The sequence below is a fragment of the Vombatus ursinus genome, unplaced genomic scaffold (assembly GCF_900497805.2).
Source record: "Vombatus ursinus unplaced genomic scaffold, bare-nosed wombat genome assembly UNPS02014818.1, whole genome shotgun sequence".
NCBI lineage: Eukaryota > Metazoa > Chordata > Mammalia > Diprotodontia > Vombatidae > Vombatus > Vombatus ursinus.
Window position 1 is genome coordinate 55,676,106 of NW_020954596.1, and position 22,230 is coordinate 55,698,335.

General features: G+C 37.2%; 1 protein-coding gene across 1 annotated transcript in view; it reads left to right on the forward strand.

Moving 5' to 3' along the window:
• Positions 1-2,249: 2,249 nt before the first annotated feature.
• Positions 2,250-22,230, forward strand: part of GABRB1 (gamma-aminobutyric acid type A receptor beta1 subunit) — a 433,636-nt gene continuing 413,655 nt past the window's right edge. The window contains exons 1-3 of the mRNA XM_027836576.1: positions 2,250-2,388; positions 2,579-2,670; positions 3,101-3,168. Coding sequence (XP_027692377.1) covers positions 2,309-2,388; positions 2,579-2,670; positions 3,101-3,168 — 240 coding nt within the window. The 5' untranslated portion in view covers positions 2,250-2,308. The remainder of the gene's footprint in view (positions 2,389-2,578; positions 2,671-3,100; positions 3,169-22,230) is intronic.

The window sequence follows — 22,230 nt, forward strand, 5'->3', positions numbered from 1 at the left end:
ATCCTCTTTTTTTTCTTTATATGATTAATGGCAGAAGAGCACTCTTAATTTATTTCCATTACTGAAGTTTCTGTCATTGGTTTCCTCTAAGTCATTTAAACACAGTAAGCCTGTCTGTTATTCATATACAATTAATAATTTTAACTATACAACTACTTGACATTTGATTTGGTTCTCTCACCTAGTTTACTTTTGTCTTTACCTTTGCCTACATGGGTCCTTTTTATTTATTGCAAACCACTACTTCAAGCAAAAGACTGTGGCTATGAATTGCTAAGTTATCTTGCAAGTGAAGATTTGAGCTTGAATTATCCCTCATATGCTTAAGTTTGCTGTGTGACTATGGGTAAGTTCCTTAACATCTCTGAACCTTGTTCTTCTTATCTATAAAATGAGAATAATTATATCTGTAGGACATACCTTATGAGGTTCTCATGAAGCTCAAATGAGTTACCATACGTAAAGTGCTTTACAACCCTTAAAGCACTACATAAATGCTAGTTATCATCATCAGCTTCCTATGCAACTTACAGGAATATAATTATAACAGTAGCAGTCACTTCAGCCCCCCCTTTGATCTGCCCCCTTCATTTTACAGATGATAAAATTTAGGTCTAGTCCAAGGTGACATGAATAATAAGCATTAGAGGTAGAATTTGAACCCAAGTCCCCTAATTACAGTCAGTGTTCTTTTCACCATTCCAGACTGCCATCTTGGAACTAGTCATCTCCAGTGCACCTTGAATTCCTTATTAATATATTAATATTCCCTCTTCTAAAGACAATATATAAGGCAAACAAAAATTTTCAGTGTTCTGACAGTGGAGATGTTCCTGTATATCAGTAAGTGCTTTCAGCTATCCATGATGGATGTTGGCCAATTTCTAAAGCAACATCTTATAGTGATGAGACCAGAGGCTCACCAACAGATCTCATTTGGTCTCTTGTTTCTCCAGTTGAGGACTGATGCTTCACATCTTCCACAGGCAAGAGGATGGGGGTAGAGGTGGAGTGGAATGAAGGAATGGCACCAGTACTCCTGAATCCTCCAGGTGTTCTCATTCTTGGAGGATGTGTTTCACCCCCTCCCCTATATATAAATAACCTGTTGTCATCCCTACTCAATCTTCCACAAGCTAACACTGCTACTTTGGGGATTATATGTAAAGAATATTTTATCAACTTAAAAAAGGGCACAGATTCAGCAGTGTTTGTCCTATGTCTCTGCTCCATCCTTCTTCAATCCCTCCAGTGTAATGGGGGGAGGGGGGAGAGCAAGACAAAGGGAACAAGAAGAAACAGAAAGAGGAAAGGAACAAAGGAAAGGAGAAAGGAAGAGAGGAAGGCAAGGGCAGGCAAGGAAGAGAATAAGAATAAAAAGGAAGAATAGTAAGAATGGAAGAAGGAAAAGAAGAAGTAGGCACATATAGATGGTGTTTGAGGTTCCTTCCAAACCTGAGATTCTGATTCTGTATTGAAAAGTTGTAGCAGTAACTAGTCTATTTTGGAGTCCAGACTCCCCTGGATCTTTAAGGAGCCACCTTAATCTGTTGGTCAACACAGTTTCAACTACCTCTGATGCTGCCCCCATCTCCATCCTCAGCCCAGGCTTTAAAATCACACACACACAGTGTGTGTGTGTGTGTGTGTGTACGATTTATTTTAGTCCCTGTCGCAAAGCTTGTGGGTCCGAGAGGAAGAGGAGGTGGGTTAGCAGGGAGGTAGGGGAAAGCTTGAGCTAGCCCTGTTTCTGACGCTGGTTTTGTTCCCTCCCCAGCAGAGCTGGGTAGGGGACAACTGAGGTTTCCTAGGACGCCTCCCCTGGGAAATGACCAGGGAGGATAAGATCATGCTTGCAATAGTCCGGACTGGTCATTGGCACACCCTTCAACGGGCAAGCTTCAAATCCCAGGACCTCAGCGACTGCCTCCGACAGATGCCAATCTCTGGCTGACTCTGATCCGGGCGGTGAGCTGAGTAAATCAGAGTGGGGCAAGAAAACGGAAAAAATATCACAGTCATCTGTGCACCAAACTACCTATGAATGTACATGTATGACCTTGTGTATAAGAACAGCAGGTCCTTTCCAATCTCCTAAAGGAAGCGGAGCACACACCAAGAACTTCGAAAGGTCTGAAAGCTGTTGACTGTTTCGAAAGGAATATTGTTTGCAAGGCACAAGGTGTCTTGAGAGTGAGCAACCTCGGGGCGCATGCGCAAGTCCTTTCCGGAATTATTGCTGTGCCTTGGACTAAGTTGCATTCCTTGAATCTTCACAGAAAAGAGAATTCTTTAATCAGAGTTAGGAATGTGGACAGTTCAAAATCGGGAGTGCCTGGGGATTCTGTCTTTCCCTATGATGATAGCTATGGTCTGTTGTGCACAAAGGTGAGCTGCTTGTCGTTGGGTGTGTGTGTGTGTGTGTGTGTGTGTGTGTTTCTAGTATTTGAAAAAAAGAATAAATGCCTGTCTGGATTTTAAAATCTTGTGATGTGGGATGAGGTGTGCGGATCTATCTTTCTGTCAGATTGCAGTTTCAGTGTTGATTCTAAATACAATCCGTACTTCTTCCCTTCAGCGCTAATGAACCCAGCAACATGTCATACGTGAAAGAGACAGTGGATAGATTGCTTAAAGGATATGACATTCGCTTGAGGCCAGACTTTGGAGGTAATTCTTCATATTTTTTCAACCTGTAACACAACTGTATTTCTCCTGTTTTGCCAAAGGTAAACGTCAGTTGAAATGCAAATCATTTTCATGAGTGTGCACTATCCAGCATGCTCTATGGATACACACAGGAACATACCCGTATATCCCAGTACCCACAAGCTCAGGTAAATGAATACAACCACCCAATGCACTGAAACACACACACACACAATCTGTATGCTTAATGCCGCACACGTGTACACCGAGCTATTTTCTACACAGAAGGGGGGCAAGGGCGGAAACCTTGAAAATGTTAAAATGTAACCTACTAGAATACAACCAATCCTTCCTTCCCCTTCCCCCACACCTTTTCTTTCCTTCTCCTCTTCAAGCACATACATATGGGACAAGATTAACTACATAACAAAAACTCATTATCCCCTTTCAGGCCCTCCTGTTGATGTGGGGATGAGGATAGATGTCGCCAGCATAGATATGGTTTCTGAAGTCAACATGGTGAGTACACTTTGTGAATTTTAAAATCGGCAAGAATAATATGCAGATCTGAAACTGACACATTCTTGGTCCCTTCACCGCATTGCAATGTTTCCATATGTTTTCTTTTAGACACAAGATCTCCCTCCTACCTCCCATCCCCCACCTTGCTTTGTATTTTTGAGACAGTCTGCTGCGGTTTTCCAGATTAAAGGTGTTCTACACTATTTAGAGAAGGGCTGTTGATAGTTGCCCAGTTGGATTGTGTTTGGGCGGAGTCTAAGTGTAACTTTACCTCTGTTTCCTTTCCCCTTTCCATAAAGAAGGGCGCCATCTGCAGCCTGCTGGGGTTCCCCTGCATTTTAAGCACCTTGGACAGAGTTCTACCTACAACTCCTCATAATACTCCGATCTCTGGTCATAGGCTATAGGGAATATACTATTGAATGGAGCTATTTCTCTGCTTGTTGAGGTTCTGGATAAGATTACTATGAAGTTGCCTTTTTTTTTTTTTAATCCCTCTGCCTTCCTCCCCACTCCATAGTCTCTAAGCTAGAAACTAAATTTAGCTAGTTATTTGAAAGCTGGCTTCCAGAGGTTTTTAGGTCTGAGAGTCTTGGTAGCGTTGAATGGTTCCCTAGTGATGGCAGATGGACGTAGTATCACCATAGAATAGTGCTGGTTTAGATTTAAACAAGAACGTGATAGCCATGGTCAGTGTTTTCATTTGCTTCTAAAGCCTGTGCATTCAGCAGAAAGCTGATGACTAAAGAGAAGATTGTTTTATTAGAACAGCATGTTCTCTTTATTTCAAAAAGGTCAGTCCTCCTTTGGTTCTCCTGGAGGTGTTAAAAATTGTACTGAAAGCATTGTTTTTACTTTCACTACTGCCTGTAGCCAGCAGCAGACATAGGACTTTTCCATGGCTAGATTGCCTAACTGTTGCTTCTTACAAGACTTAGAAAATGCCTGTTGCTTTTCCAGGGACAAACCAATGAAAGCTGCAAATAGGCAAATTGCCAGGTTTGAACTTGAAACAAATCTTTGTGCCAAATAGAGTACTTAGTTAAAGCAAAAATAAACACAAACTGGGAGAGATGAGTAACTACTTGTTGGATTTCTACATTGCAAACATGAAGGCAGAATTCCTTATTCTTCATTTACATCTTCTTTAAGCTTAATAAAATGCTTTTCCTTTTGTTGAGCATGTACATAATAAAAAGTGTTTATTAATTTGTTTTTAACTTGATTCTGGTAAATACTGTGACCATTAAATTATTCATTATTTTTATTGTTATTAGAGGGTCCCCACACCAAAATAAGAACCTTTAAATAATATTTAAATATTAACTTATATATGGTGTTTTGGTTACAAACAATCCTATTTGTAGGCAGGTCATCACATGGTCAAATCTCCTTTGCACCTGGGCAAGATATTTTGAAAAAAAAATGCTGTGTTTGTGTTTTTATAGCTTATGTTAAGCAATGAAAAACAGATGAATAGTACATTGAAGAGAGAGTTCTTCTTTACAGATGCAGTCTACCTACTGCTAATAAACTGGGCAATTTGGTTAAAATGAAATCAGTTGTTTAGCTTCATGTAAATAATACAACTAGTTTATTTGAAAAAAAATTAACTTTCAAATCCCTGGTTTTGGCATCATATAAATACCTTCAACTATGGGCTACTTATAAAATGTTTACAAAGCCAACATGGGGAGAAATCTTATTTGACCCTTCCAGTAGAAAAACCATCAATGTACCCTATTCTACAGGTTTTTGTAAGCAAATTCTCTAATGGCTGTCCCCACAATTTCATGTACACACTCACAGAGGCACACCCCTATTTCAATTTTCTTTTTTTATGGTAAGTCTTTCATCAGCCACTTCAGTGGCAAAGTAATCAAATTAGTTATTTGAATTTTTTTTAAAAAATGATTCAGTAAAAAGAGTTAAATTCACTCATGTGTAAGTATCATTACAAACAGCTTGTTTACTGGGGACACAGACATCTTAGAGAAACAAAATGAAAACACCAGACAATATAAAAACCTCATCTATTTATTTCATTTCTCTTTCATTTGTATCATTTCTTAGGAGTGGCTTACTGGAAAAAGCACTGCAATGGTAATGCTGGGTTCTAGTTCTGGTTTTGTTGGTTATTGGTAGTGTGACCTTGTATGTCTGGGTTTCCTCATCTGTAAAATGAGGGGGTTGGACCTCATGATTTCAAAAGTACACCTCTATCTCATGGATCTGTGCAAGGTTGAATAAGAGCTGTTAACAGATTAATTTGAGTTTCACCTCTTGCTTCACCAGAAACACAAGTGTTGCTTGAGGTAAAAAGCAACAAGGTGAAGTTTCAGAATCAAAAGCTCTAGATAAACATGATCTGGATATCTACTTACTGGATAACTGTGAGCTACTTACAGTATACTTTGCCTCATACACAATGCTCCTCACCACCCTTAGAGTCCCTTTCTTCCTTCAAAACTCAGGTTAAGGGTCAGGCATTTCCTATGTAAAATGTGTATATTTTATGTGTGTGTACACATAGAAACATATGCACATGCATGTAGACACATACATATGTGAGTACATACATGCATGAAGTAACAATGATATAGTGGATAGAAAACTGGACTTGGAGCCAGAAACATCTTGAGTTGTGTCTCTGATACATGTTGACTGAATGACCCTGAGCAATTCATTGAACCTCTACTCAATGATTCATATACCTCTCTAAGACTATATATAGCAGAGAAAGTCCTGATCTGCCTTAGCAGACGAAGTTCTTCATCTGGGAGTTTCATATATCAGTGAAATCATAGGTCCAATCTCTCTCCCTATATAATTATTTCTCAATATATTTTTGTTGTCCCAATAGAATGTGAGATGTTTGAAGATAGAAATTGTTTTATATTTCTTCCTGGCACATAATAGGCACTTCGTAAATAAATGTTGAATGAATGAATGTACAATTCATTGGATAGAGAATTTTTTTTCTTTCTATCGTAATCACTTTTAACATCACAGTATTTGTGGTAGCTAGAAAGTTTGAAATTTTTTACCTAGATATAAAATGGAAAAGTTCTATAAAACAACCAAAAACTGAATTCAAAATCAGAAAAATAATAAAATGTTATTTAAGTAAAAAGGAATATATTTCCTTTAAATAATCCATGAATTTGGGTTTTGTCCATTTCTCTCCAGTAAGAAATGTCCATGTAAAATGGCATGATGATCATAATTTCATGTAACATGCTAGAAAAAAAATATTATTTTGGTTTTAGTCATTTTCCTTTGATACTGTTGATAAAATATTATTATTATAATTCAACTTAATATATTACCTCTGCTGAATTTTACCTTTATATCAAGAGCATTTTCTGCCCTTTGTCTTCTGAACATTAAATGCTTCATTTCCCCAAATTAAAAAAAAAAACATTTAGGTGTGGTCAAGACTCTTTCTCATCGATAAGTGCAGAAATTTCTTGGAGAAAGGAGCTGATGACAGTTGGAAATTACACGATTCTTTTCAGGTGCCTATATAATTCCTTAAATTAGAAGCATTTATCTTCCTTTTCACTATATAAGATATTCATTCATTGTGTGGTGACTATTTATTGCCACTGGTACGGGGAGTATGTTTACAAATGTGAGCTTTTAAGAGAGAAGTTTAACTTCCCCCAACTTCCACATTTCTACCACCTTCCTATAGCTTATCTATTTCTTTCTATAAACTGACCTTCCCCTCCCCCCCAAAAAAAGAAAAGAAAAACAAAAGCAAATTACAGCTGCCTGAAGAGATTTTGAGGGAAATGTTTGAAGTCATAAGACGTGAAATGCAAAAGTATTTAGACACCAAGGGAAGCCAGAAAATCTGCTACTCTGTTTACTCCATAAGAAATATAGATATGCCCCCAAGGAACCACAATGATCCAATTTATTCAAGGCTTAAATATGCCTGCAAATTAAGTTGAGTGCAAAGACCAAATCGTTTCAACTGTTGCTTTCCTATCCGTTTTCTTGCAGTAGGGTAATGGTATGGGAATACAAGGTAGCTATGCTTATGTCATATTGTGGCAAGAATGCTGACACAGAAGTTAAATGACCTAGGTTCAAATCTCAGGGGGGCCAATTAGATGAATGACCTTGGGCAAGGGAGTTCTTGACTTTTCTGCTTCTGTGTCTGCCTTTGTAAAATGCAATGGGTGGGTTAAATGACCTTAAAGTTCTCTTCCAGCTATAAATCTATGATTCTATGAATGAAACATTGGATTTTCTCAAACTGTATTTGCTAACTTGTTTCTCATCCAATAATGAAACCAGATCTAGTCTCTGAATAAGAATGTGTAATCTGTAGCACTCAATAACTAATAGTCTAGTTTATTTAAGACCTTCTAGATGAGTGCATGTGTTTCATTTTTTTATCTATCTTACTGACAACCGGTAGGATTCATTCTCAGCTATTCTAACAGATCCCTATCATGCATTCATTCAATCAATATTTATTTAGCTCCACCAGCTTGGGTTTCTCTACATTTAATGTGAAAAAAAAAATCAGTTATTTGGCAACATACAACCCAAATCAAAACAAACCGGATTTCTGTTTTGTTTAATTATTTATTTTTACTAATTGAGTACACTGGATCTCTTCTTGGAGATATTGCCCAAGAGGTTTCTAGTTAAATGAGGTTGCCAGTTCCAGTTACCCTTAGGCATCTTTAACTTGGCTGCCCCAAACATATATTCAAAACACTATCTTTCCTATTCCTATAGAGCAATTTGTTTGCAGCAAAGATGTAGCTGGGGAAAAAAATAAATATATGGCAGTCTACTTCCTCCAAAATTTACTTTGGAGCAATATTTTATAAGGGCTTATGGTAAGGTGAAAGGCTGTTTTTTTGTTTTGTTTTGTTTTCTTTTACAGCTAGTTGAACAGGTAACTAAATACAACAGGGGGAAAGTAATGCAATAACTAATCATAAACAATAGGGTAAGAGCCTAGATGGAGAAACTGAGCTTAACAAACTAACTAGTGATACTCCTAATTGTGTTAACGCTTTAGAAGTATTCAACTTTAAATGAAGTCTCTGAAAACATTACCAAGTGCAATAGTTCTAACAATGTTATCCTGCTGCTTTACAGAACACCAGTGACTTTTCTTCCTTGGAACAGAGAATACTACACACTGCTTTTTTCTTCCCACTGGGAAGCTAGCAATAGTCTTATAAAATGAATCTTAGCCATACTATTGCTGCTGTCAGTAAATATTGCTCTGAATCCTCTGAGGTTACAATAGAGTCTCCTTTGCAAACAGAGCAAATGTACTAATAATATTTAAATACAAGAGAGATATTGATAACTGTTACAGATAAGGGTGTATTTTCTTCCAAATAATCATACTGATTCACCTAGTCTAGCTCCTTGTGGCCACAGTGTAGATTTTGGAGTTTCACTCTTCCTAGAAAAGCATCAATGGGTTTCCTTTTCAGAATTTACAAGAGAATTTAACCTCTCACCCCCCAAAAATTTAACCTCTCACCCCTTTTTTGTTAAAAAAGCAAACAAGTCCATTATGTTAAATCAATCTTCCCCTTGGGTTACCACTTGTTAGGACATTTTAGAGAATAGTTCAGCATAATGGAAAGAACACTGACTTGGGTTTTAGGGCTGATGTCCAAAGTAATTTCTAGCTCTAAGATTCAATAACATCATGGTTCATTGTTGGGCCTGTAGTCAGTCAGTAAGCATTTAGTAAGTACCTACTAGGTCCAGGCACTGTGTTAAGTACTGTAGTTAGGAAGAGTGGGATCCAATTAACACCTCTGATATTTTTTTTAAATTGATATCCATGAGCAAATCACTTATCTTCTCTGAGTTTTTATTTTCTCAACTGTAAAATGACAAGGTTGAACTAGGTGACTTACAAAGTCCCCTCTACTTTTAGATCTATGATCTTTATTTCTTTTAGCTATTTTTTGAAACCTTTCTATTCTCCCTAATAGATGACATGGATGATCTACAAGGATTTATTGCATTCCCAAAGGATGAAAGTGTTGTACCAGACTCTTGGGAAAAGGGGAGAAATAATAGCATAATGATTAGGCAATCTCTGGTTTCCAAAAGCTTTTCAGTCTAATTGACCAAGGCAGACTATATAACCCCTTTTCCCTAAATTATTCCTCAAGAATACTAGATCCAACAATGAGAAACAGAAGGTGCTGTATCAACACTCTTCAAAAATCAACTTGAATGATACCTGATTTTTCTCACCTTATAATCAAGACTATATTAGAAATATATGCATTTGGTAGTTTCTATCATATTTAAGTTGGCAAAATAGCTCAACTACTGTTAGAGTAATTTATTTTTCAACACACATTATGAAACAGGAGCAAGAGTGTATGTTTTCCCAACTTCTAAAAGACCCCAGAGGAATTACAAAATCTGGCCTTGAATCATTCCATTAGGGAGTCTCAGTGTGAAGGGAGAAAAAAAAGATCAAGGTTTCTTAAAAATCAAGGTTTCTTTGCATTGATTAATATCCTACCACTCCATTCCTCTGACTCTATACATGTTTTATTAAGTGTTTGCAGGATGGCAGTTCCCCTATCACCCTTGCAAACTACTAGATTACTATTCTTATTCCACACCTGTCTATCCAGCAGACAGACCATGTTTAAAGCAATACTTCAGCCCTGAAATACTGGAAATACTCATGAATTTCAGGTTGTTGGATTGGTGAAAAACCCTTCTCCCACCCCACCCCCCACCATTAAAAAAATGCAATAAAGCTTTAAAATAAAGTTGCTGAGTTATTTGTTTTTAGTGTAACAGTGATTTGCTGTTGTGATTCTATGCAGTGTCTTTGAGTAGGGTTGTCAGTGATGTCACCCACTCTTACTCCCTGCCTCATCTGTGTGTACTGTGCTATTCAGCCCAGTCATTTCCTTAGACCTCTTTCCTTGGGTGTGGCTTTCTTTCTAGACATTCTCTTGGCTCCTCCCTTCTAGTGACTCCTCCCTTTCAAAGAAGACTGTGGAAAACAACGGAAAGTGGCCAAGGCCTTGCCCCTAACGTTAATGTTGACTTGTGGCCAGGGTGGGGATAGGGCGGAAGGGGGCAGTGAGGGGGACCCGGAAGCAGGGAAAGGGATAAGGGACCCAGAGAGAAAGAGAGAGAGAGAAAGAGAGAGAGAGAGAAAGAGACAGAGAGAGAGAGAGAAAATTTTGGAAAACAGGTGCATAGGTGCATGAAGTTACTAATCTAGGGAGAGATAGTGGAAAAGGGAAGGGGGCTGGGGAAGGAGAAATCACTGTCTTGTGGGTCTCAAATCCAGAGTGCTGCTGCAGTAACACAATATCCTTGCAATACACGGTGCACATTCTGTTCAGATAGCTCCAGTTCTGGAATCCAGTGCTGAATATTTAATAGCTGGCACTGCTTCCTCTGTGGCTTCCAGCTCTACAAGTTTCCAGCTCTGCTGCTTGTTAAGGTGGTTTCCACCCTGCTATTGATTCTGAGCACTGCTTCTATCCAGGCCTGTTCCTTCTTTAAGCTTTCACAGTGTTCAAAATGCTTTAGTCTGGTATGGCATTTCTGTGAATCAAATCAAACTTCCCAGTTCCTAAATTATGGCAAAACCCCTAAAGGGGTTGAGAAAGTGCAAAATGCTGCTAGACCACTGCCTAAAAACCCGCATTCAGTCATGTACTGCATCTTGATCTCTTTGGCCAAGGCAGTGATTGGCCAATAATATTGTTCTATCTCATTCAATTTAACAACTTAAATTTCACGAATGATTTTTAACCATACTGCGTGGAGAGAACACACTACAATAGATGCATAGTTTAAATAAGCCATGGTTCCACAGTTCATACATTTAGAGAGCTCAGAATCTATAGCCAACTGGAGATATTCCCATATTTCCTTGGTATGTGAGGATATATATGTGAGTGTGTATTGAATCAAACAACGGTATGCAATTACCCCCTTGAGAAGTGAGAATGCTTGTTTTACTTTGCAGAAATCTTGTCATTGACAATGCCAGGAATTTATTCCCAGAATTTTTTCTCAACATTTTAGGTTTCTTTTCTACTCAGCTGATAGTTATTTCTAGGATCTAAAAGTTAAATATTGTCTATAAAGAAAATAAATGGAGTTAACTCTTTGTTGGCACTCCTCAGCTATTAATTAACATTTTGGGGAAATGCCAATATACACTAACAAAAGACTTTAAAATAATTTCATTTTGGGGACATGATGGCAGGAATGGTTCCAAGCAAAATTGTGATATAAAGTTTCAAATCAATTCCACTCAATAAGTATTTATTAAGCATTGCCCTCCTATGTGCAAGATATTGTGCCATAAAGACAAAAAAAAAGGTCTCTATCCTAACACAAACTACACTTTAATTGGGCAATACAACTTTTTTCACAAATAAATGTAGTACTTCCACTTCAATGAATCTGTGATCTCTTTGATACCGGTATGCCCTCCAATGATACACAATTGATCCAAGTCTTCCCATTTTGTATAACTCTTGACTGTGTCCTCACATAAATCTTATAAAAGGGATCCACCCAATCATGATCAGGGCAGAATTTCTTGGCATTCTTTATGTGACTACCAATGGAACATGTGGGCTTTTCATCAGTTAGTTGTCTCTCAATCTTGCTAAGCTAATGGACCATTTCCCTCCCCATCCCCAGACAAATTTTTTTTTCTGATTATATCCTTTGCACGTTTCTCCTGCACAGTTCATCATGTATAATGGATTTTAATTTAACTTGCTTGTATCCTACACATATAAATAAAATTCTAGATAATTTAAGGAAAGAAAGGGCATGAAGATAGTTTGTGGCTTCAGTCTAGAGTACCTTTTCTCTACCTCTGTGACAGCTATTTCTTCTTTCTTGTTTTTATATAGGCAGTTTGCTTTCCCTTATGGAAACTGCTTTCAGAAAAAAAGATTTAAGATCATTATTCCTCTTTGAGAATAAAGAATGAACAACAACAATAAGAATATTAATAAGTTATCACTCAATATGAAATGAAGTCATTGGTTACCTTACACCTTATTGAAATTTTAAGTCTTATTTCTTTTTTTAAACATTGTTTATTTATTTTTAACATTCATTTACAAAAATTGAGTTCCATATTTGCTCCCTCCTACCCCTCCCCCACCCATTGAGAAGAAAAAAAGTGACATCAATTATACATGTAAAGTTATGTAAAACATTTCCATATCAACTATTTTGAAAAAATAAAAGAAAATAAAAAGCAAGATACATAAAGAAAGTGAAAAAAAAAGTATGCTTCAATCTGTACTCCAAGTTCATCAGTGTTCTATGTGGAGGTAGATAGCATTTCTCATTATGGTCTTTGGAATTGTTTAAGCCTCATTTCTAGTAATGAAATGAAAAGCTTTCAGTCATTTTGAAAAAATCCCAAGCCTTCTGACCTCCTGAACCAAATTAAACCACACAGGTAATGAGTTCTAACCATTTCAGTAATGGTGGGGCAAGAGGGAGGATGGGAGCAAGTAGATAATGGAGTTACTTCTGTTAACATTAACATAACTGAAGACCATAAATGAATTCTGAGCATATTTGAAACCCCCACCCCAAAGAAAAATATGAGCTACTTATTCTGTTGTGGTTTTCTTAAAGCATGCATCTGACCATGTCACTGTTGCTCCCACTCAATCAACTCCAATGAGTCCCTGTTATCTCCAGAATCAAATATAAAATCCTCTGACTATTAAAGCCCTTTACAAACTGGCTGTTCCCTACCTCTCCAGTCTTCTTATGCTTATTCCCTTCCAAGCAGGCTGTGATGAAATGATGCTGGCTTTCCTGCTGCTCCTTGCACAAGACTACACATTTTCATCTACTGTTTCTATGCCTAGAATGTTTTCCCTTCTCATCTCTGGGCTTCCATGGCTTCCTTCCAGCCTCAATTCCAATCTTTACTTCTGCAAAAGGTCTTTCTCAGTCTCCCCACCTCCTCCCTGATGATGTCTTCCCTGTGAATTACTCCTTATTTACTCTGTATATATCTTGTATGGAACATAGTTATTTGCATATTGTCTCCTCTATTAGAATACGGGCTCCTTGAAGGCAGGGCATGTTTCTGTGTTTCTTTGCATTGCTAGTGCTTACTATGTGCTTATTAATTAATGCTTGTTGGCTTGACTTGACAGTTGTAGTTGTAGCTTTTTAAATCACTTAGGTAGGGAAACAACAAGTGCCAGAAACACGTTCGCATAGCATCTGTTCCTTCCTCACAGACCTAGGAAGTGACTCAGAGTCCCTTTAGAACACTAGGCTCCCATGTGAAGTCACATGAAAGCACTGGGAGTTCTTGTAGAAAATGTATTTGTTGAGAAAATGAAACTGGGTGTAACAGAGCTGGCAAGGGAGACTAACAGCCTGCCCTGGGAAATGAGGCATACCTGCAAGAAAATGAAAAAGTGACTCCCAAGAGCTTTTCAAAAGGACTGAGATATTTGAATGGTATACATGAGATTGATAGAAAATAGTTATTTCCATAAAGCCAGGCTCTCTTTTTGGTATTCTCCTCAACATAGGAAGTTCCCTTTAAGCAAAAGGTAATTCAAAGGAGAGTGAAGAGAGCCTTATTTGGATAACCCCAACTGTCTGTATCATCATATTATTGGTGGGGGGGGAGAAAGGAGAACAAGCATTTTTTGAGTTTCTACTACGTCCCAGGCACTGCGCTTCACTTCACTCTTCTGTTCGTCACAACAACCCTGTGAGGTAGGTGCTAGTATTATCCCTATTTTCCATTTTAGGAAACTAAAGCTGACAAAGCATAAGTGACTTGTCCAGAGTTACACATGAGGCTAGATATGAACTCAGATCCTTCTGCCTTCAAGTTCAATTCTCTACTCAACGTAAAAGAGAAGAGAAGGCAGATGAGTAACTTGATCAATAGCTTCAAGTAAGAGGATCATTGACATAAACATTTTGTGTAGCTCTTTTTCATCTCTATTCTTTTTTTTTTTAAGGCAATTGGGGTTAAGTGACTTGCCCAGGGTCACACAGCTAATAAGTGTCAAGTGTTTGGTCTGAAGCCGGATTTGAACTCAGGTCCTCCTGACTTCAGGGCCAATGCTCTATCCTCTGCGCCACCTAGCTGCCCCTCATCTCTATTCTTGAAGAAAAGGAATTACACATTACATTTCATTAAGCAGATATCTTTAAGCACCTGCTCTGTGCCAGGCATAGGGTTAGGCACAAGGGTTACAAAGATAAAAGGAGTAAGGTACAGTTGGGAAAAAAAAGCCAGTTTTGGAGTCAGTTGCTAGTTTAGCTGATTTATTCCATCTCTGTGGGCCTCGATTTCCCCATCTGTAAAATTAGGGCACTAGGCTCTTTCTAAAGCATAACCTATTTTTTTATCCCAGATCCATTTTTCAGTCTAGTGTGGCCTATGCACCCCTTCTTAGGATAAGGTTTTTAAATAATTGGAGAAATAAGTTGCAGTTAGAGGTTAGTGAAAATAAAGATGTAACTTTCTTTGTTATTCAGTTCCATAGAACTCCTGAAGCTGAAGTTCTATGAATTCTAGATTAAGAGCCTTTGTTCTATTCAGCATGGAATCTATGATGCTATGAATAATTTCTACCTTCAAGGAGTTTACATTCTAAGGAGAAGCATTATGCATAAAGATGAGTAATTACATAACATACACAAAATAAATACAAAGAAACTCCAAGAGAGATGAATGAACATAAACAATTGGAGGCATCAGGAAAGGCTTTTCATTAGGAGGCTGTACCTGAGCTGAGATTTGAAAAGAAAGAAGGTTTCCAAGAGGTGGAGTTGAATAGGAAGATTATTCCAGGCATAGGAGTCAGCCTAAATAAAGGCATGGAAATGAGAGATGGTATGGTAAGAGGAAGGGAGGAAAGAAGGAGGCAAGTAGCTACTTTGTGCTAAGCACTTAAAAATATTATCTCAGATAAGGAACGCAGGAAGTAGGCCAGTTAGCCTGGAATGTAAAGAATGTGAGGAAGAATAATGTGTCATCAACCTGATTGTCCTTGTTGTTTGTCCTTCTTTCTCAAAGAGGACCATGACATCAGGGAGGTGATGCCATGACATGCAAGTGAATTGGATTTAAGTGAGAGAGGGCTGTACAAAGTCACCAGCCTCACCTTCTCCTCCAGAGCCATCTGGGTCCAGTGGCTAGATATAGATCAGAAAGACTGAATATGGCCCTGGATGCAGTGGGAGACTTTGGCCTCTTTAAGCTAAGGTCTTTAACAGGTCTCAGTTTGACTGAGGCAAGGCCCTTTCAATGAGAGAGGTTGGAGCCAGATTATGAAGAGCTTTAAATGCCAAACTGGGGAGTTTTTATTTTATACTATACACAATAGGAGGTCACAGGAGCTTCTGGATCATGGATAGAACTGTGCCTTAGGAATATCATTTTGCCAACTGTTTCAGAGGATGGTTTGAAGAAAGAAGGGGCTTGAGATAGGGAAATTAACTGAGAGGTTATTATGATCATCTAGACTAGAGGTGATGAAGGCCTGAAATTTGGTGGTGGCCATGGAGTGGGGGGAGGGGGGAGAAGGAGGAGGGAGGGAAGATGAGAGGAATTCTATGGAAGAAGAATCAATAAAACTTGGTAACCAATTGGCTATGGTAGGGCTGAAGGCCTGTGAAAAGTTGAGAGTGGTTCAGGTTTTAAATCTGAATGATGGGTGGTCCTGATGGTATCCTTAACAGAAACAGGAAAGTTAAGAGAAAACGCATGCCTAGGGGTAAAGATAATGAATTCTGTTTGGGATATGGTGACTTTATGATGTCTTTGGTACATCCTGATGGAGATGTCTAATAGGCAGTTAGACATATGGAACTGATCACTGGGGAGAAAGATAAGGCCTAAATGAGTAGATTTGGGAGTCATCTACATGATCATAATTGAAACCTGGGAATTGATGAAATCACTGAAAGAGTACAGAGAGGAGGTGGCCCAAGACAATACTGGAATATACTTATATATGATTGGTTGGGGATCCTACAAAGTTTAACGAAAAGGACCATTTAGGCAAGGTAGGAGGAGAACCAGGAGAGAGCAGTAAGTATCTTGAAAACCCAGTGAGGAGAAAATATCTGTGAGAAGGGTGTGGTCCAGTGTCAAAAACTGAGTAGAGATCCAGAAGCATAAGGACTAAGAAAGGACCACTTCAGGTTCAACATGAAAGATTTTAATTACTGAATAAATTTAGATTATTGAAGGTAGAATCTTTCAACAAGAGAGTTTCTCAGGATGCCTAGAAATGTATGTTTTTACAAGTAGGGGAGATTCTTGGATAGGCAGAACGGTTTAGGTATGGGCTGTCCTGGAGGTAGGGAGTAGTAGATTAAGGTAACACTCAAGGTTTTCTCCCTAGGACACTAAAACTGCGTGAAGAAATTTTCCATTTGCTTTTTAAACCAAGAGAATATGCTCTCCACTAGTCAAGAAAAAAGGCATTTTGGTTTCCATAGAGGACAATCAACAATAGTTATTTAAAGAGGATAAACTTTATATATGCCTAATATGTTTTGTAATATCACAAGCTACCAACTTCCCTTTCATCTTTTCCCAGTATTTTTTTTTCCTTTTCCCTCTACCCTGACCTACCTAACCTTTTCAAAAATCTAGCTCAAAATATTTCTTTGAAGCCTTGCCATCACCATCATTGGTCAGATTATTGGTAGAGAGGGAGTGAATGAGACAGGCAAGCAAAATCCAGAACAATACAAAGAGTATAAATTATTTTTTCTCTCAATACACAATTGTGTGTATGCATATACATGTATATATATATATAAAGTGTGTATGTATACACACAGAGATACACATATAAAACTCCTTGAGATTTGAATAAAAGCATTTACAAAGTTCTGTATAGCTCCTGGAATACTCCAGGCTAATAATAAGTTTATGTAATACAACTTACAGAATTATTTAATAATAGTAATAATTTATCAACATGTTAAAATGTGTTAGTAAGAATATCTTTTAAAGATCTTAATTCATAAATTGGCAGTTTCTCCATCAGTTCTAACTCACACCTCCATCTGTAATTTTCCTTTGCTTTTATGGTGATCACGAATCATGAGCTGTTACCATAGGAACAGATTCATCATATAAAGTAGTCAGCCTAATAGACACAAAACCTTACATGACAAACACTAATATACAGAGTCTTGACTTTTCATTTGTTTTGAAAAATAAACACGCTGCTCTTCAGGTTACCTTTTTCACCTGTGTTCTATGAGATATTAGTTTTATGAAATGCACTTAATAGCATATTTAACAACTATTTGATGAAAAAAGTAAATTATATTTTAAGAAACACATCTTGTTTGTTTTTTTGAAATTTTTAAAATGAAAAATCCTTTTCTTTCCTCCCCCCCCAGGGAGGGGAAAAAACCTCTTTTAGCAAATATATACAGTAAAGCAAAATAAATTCTGACATTGGTTGTGTCCAAAAATATGTCTCTTTCTGTATCGAGTCCAGCACCTCTCTTTCAGGAGGTGAGAAGCACACATCATCATCAATTTCCTAGAACTCTGGTTTTTGCATTGATCATAATTCCTAAATCTTTCAACACGATTAATTTTTACAATGTTGTCAACATTGCATAAATTTTTGTCCAGATATACTACATTAGTTCATTCAAGCCTCCCTGGGCTGATTTCTCCCAAATCATCCCTTTCATAATTTTTAAAAACAAAAGAATATTCTATTATATATACAACAATTTGTTCAGGCATTTTTCCAAATGATGATACCACCCCCTAATTTCCAGTTATTTGCTACTAAAAAAAAGAATCGCTAAAAATATTTTTTTGTACATGTGGGTACCTTTTCTCTTTCTTTGATATCTTTAGAGTATAAACCCAATAGTGTTATGACTGTGTGGAAGGGAATACAGTTTACTAAACTTTGGGGGCATTATTTCAAATTGTTTTCACAATGACTGTACCAATTCACATACCTTCACCAACAGTGCATTAATAATGCCTGTTTCCCACAATTCCTCCAGCATTTATCATTTTCACTTTTCATCAACTTTGCAAATCCAAATGTGAGCATGAGGCAGAACCACAGAGTTGCTATAATTTCTCTAATTATTAGTAATTTGGAGCATTTTTTCATATGATTTTTGATAGCTTTGATATCTTCCTTTAAAAAATGCCTGTTACTATCCTTTGATAATTTATCAATTAGAGAATGGCTCTTACAATAGAATATATCTTAAAAGTTTGCAGATGGATAGTTACTCCTGAACAAAATGGAATAGCAACCAGGGAATCAGAATAGACCTTGTTTGGTAGGTGACACTTCAGTTGAGCCTTGAAGGAAGCTAGGAATTCTAGGAGACTTGTGGCATTTTGTTCTATTAAATCAAATATATGCAGTTTACAAAAAGAGGTGTCATCACATTGTATATAGATAGTGGGCCTCAGAGTCAGGAAGACCCAGGTTCAAGTCAATTCTCTAACTAATATTGTTCATATGACCTTCATCAGGTCACATAACCTCTCAGTTCCCTGGGAAATTCTTTAAAACAATAAATTGAAGAATAGGTCCCAATCTATTGGTATTGGGATTTTCCTCATTAAAATTCTCTGACAGGGGCAAACCCCCCAGGGTTCTGAAGGGGTCCAGTCCAACAAACTGGTTCTTCTCTCCTCACACCTCCATCAATGAAGCCTTAGATAATGCATGTAGTTTCTTGCCATAACTATTTCACAGAGATATAATAGTAAGCCAATGATTGTAGTAGTTCCTGATATTCATCTGGTCACTGTTTTGTTTTTTTGGGTTTTTTTGCTTTTATTGTTTTTTGCTTTTTAATTTTATTTTGGCTCCTATGTAGATCAGAGATTCCCTATTCCCCCTGCCCCCACCTTAGATTAGGTATCCTCTCATCCTTTAAATGCATTAAGAACTGATCCTTCATTCCTCTCCAGATTTTTTCACCCCTGTATAGATGATCTTTATATATTTGTTGTGGTTCATTTGCTCATCTCATATTCATTTTCTTTTGTGTCATTTCTACTTCCTCAAAAAGCATATCCATGAATAGGACTTTAGAATTCAAATATAGTGGCCATACTACACCATCCTTTGGTGATGAAAGAATTTGTTTTGTGTATATATGTATATATATATATATATATATATAATCTACATGTATGTATATACAAAAAAAAAAACTTTACAGATCTCTTATGTTTTTCTTGGCCTATTTAATGTCCTCCATCAAGTGACATTCCTAAATGCCCTTGGAATAAGTGCTTTTTGGGGTCTCTCATCAAGTGTTTTTTTTTGTTTGTTTGTTTTTTGTTTTTTTTTTTTTTTGTTTTGGCAATTGGGGTTAAGTGACTTGCCCAGGGTCACACAGCTAGTAAGTGTCAAGTGTTTGGTCTGAGGCTGAATTTGAACTCAGGTCCTTCTGACTTCAGGGATGGTGCTCTATCCACTGTGCCACCTAGCTGCCCCTCATCAAGCATTTTTTAAACTTGTTTTCTTTCCACTGCTTCTTGCTGTTTTAGATGGAGATGCTACTCATGATCTTCTACTATCCTATTATGTAAGTTTTAGATGAGAGTTTATATTCTAAACTTATACTGCCTTTGATTGACATCTCTCTACTTGGTAAAGAGATCACCCACTAAGGTGATTCTTTTGGTCATCTCAATGTAATAATTTATTTATATGAACTAAATATCTTTAGGAAATGGTTTAATCTGTATAAATGTCCATTCTTCTATCTATTTTCCATTATTTACATTGGCAATTTACTCAAATATATAAGGCAAGAATTGTTTTAACTGAATACCATATAATGCTCCTCTTTTACTATTTCTTCTTGTATTAAGTCACATTTTTTAAACAAGTCAATGCTTTGACACATATAGCAGATTTAGGAATAACTTCCATATCAGTAATGAATGAATTAAAATACCAAATTAATTTTTATTATTTTTTTGATACTCAACATGTCTAGAACCTCATAATTCTTGCTCCATAGGCTTCAAGTTTCTGTATATTCTACTATTCTGAGGGCTCTCCCATTTCTTACTCCTAAGCCATAATTTACAACATATATTTTATGTCATCCTCATCTATGCCTACATTTATATTGCAGTCATTGCAAGTCATGTCATCATCTGCCTGATGTCATGGTCCTCTTTTGGAACAAAGGAAAAACCACACACAAGGTCATTGGGTATCAAAGAAGATACTAATGTGGTTTGGAATTTTTGTGAAGTTGTCATAGAATTTTTCTGCTTCCTTGTTTGCCACAGCAGATGTTAGTGCATAAGCTAGAAACATTTTTGTGGTGGGTTTTTTTTTTTTAATATGAGAACTATAATACAAGATGTACAAAAGTCCCAGGAAATGATACTTTTGTTGCCTCAAGATGCACCCTAAAACCAACTCCACCAATGTCTTTACTTGTTTCTCCAAAGAGAACCCATTTTGTATCTATCCAAATAAACTGTAGTGTTTTAATGACTATTAGTTGCATTCATAGTGAGACTATCAAGATGAATATGATTTAGTTCCTTCATTAATATGTCTACTAGAGGAACTTGGTTTAGAATTTCATGTTCAAGATAACAAAAGCAAAGTTAATGTTTATAAATAGTTTAAAAACTGTAATTCTTAGCCCCTCTGGTCCCCTTTTCTGCCACTCTTCAATTTTCATTGATGAACTATAAAGAAGCCAAACCAGGCAGGAGTCCATTTTATATTTTCCTTTGTTCCATGGCTTGCCGTGGCCAAAGAATTCATCAGCAAATGGCCAGACTGCTGGTAATGGGTCTTTCCATATTAGCTATGCTGATTCTCATTATAAAGGAACAGTCTGTCACTGGGACTTTCTTTGAAGAATTTCCAGCATTGTAGAATCTGCCAGAGCTTCTTCTCCACTGGCGTATCTTTCAAGATATCAGGGTCACCTTTCCAGAATGAGGCATCAGAATAGGACTTTTGGAAGGGATTGTGTCATTTTTCATATTGAAAAAATTGAAAAAAAAACCTGACAAAGATCAACCATTAGTGACAAAACCTGGATAATTCAGAAAAAAAGTAAAAGTTTCATTTCTACCATACTTGCAAGCTACACTGTGCATTTATTTCAAAATATCACCTTTGTCTGAAACTTGTGATATCACATTCAAACTGCGATGTATCACTGCCAGTGAGAACAAAATAACTAAATCACATAATGAAGAAGATTCTTTCCCTTGACCCCTCTGGCACATCCCAGACGGAACAAGTGGGAGGAAAAACTACTCTTCAAACTGACTGCTAAGATTAAGGCGGTGGGGGAAGGGAGAGTAGCTTGATCCTAAAGGTCATTACTGGTGAATGAAAAAAAAAAAAACTGAAACAGATATGTTCAGAGTTAAGACCATCAGCTCACTGACGAGAACTCACATTTTCAGAAGTTTTGTATATGAGTAGAAGAGCAGAAGGAGGCAGTGATAAACTTTGAAAGAATGAAGCACTCCAAAGACCAGTAACTTCAGTTCCAGGCAGGTTACTAAGCTATTCTGGGCTGATATAAATATGATTTTGTCAGACAACTCATGAAAATATAAACTTGGGAGTTTGATTCCATGCCTTTATTGAAATCCAGCTCTTTTGAATTTCTGAAGCTTCATAGATTTTCAGAATCACAGAATTTCAGAGATGTCAGGGACATCAGTACCTGCCCTGTCCAACCCATAGCTAAAAAAAATTGACTAGTACCACATATCCAAAGAATAGTCTTTGAAAAACACCACTGAAGTGGAACACGCGACCTCCTGATGTAATCCTTTCCACTTTGAGATAACTGATTTTCAAGAAATTTCCTGCCCCACCTCTCAGTATCAAGCCTATAGTTACTTCTTCACAACTTCTACCCATTGCTGCTAGCTCTTCCTCTTAGAGTCAAAGAGAACAAGTTTAAGCCTTCCTTCTCTTGAAAGCCCTTCAAATACTTTAAGAAAGCAATCATGTTCCCTGAACCAATTCCTCTTAGGTT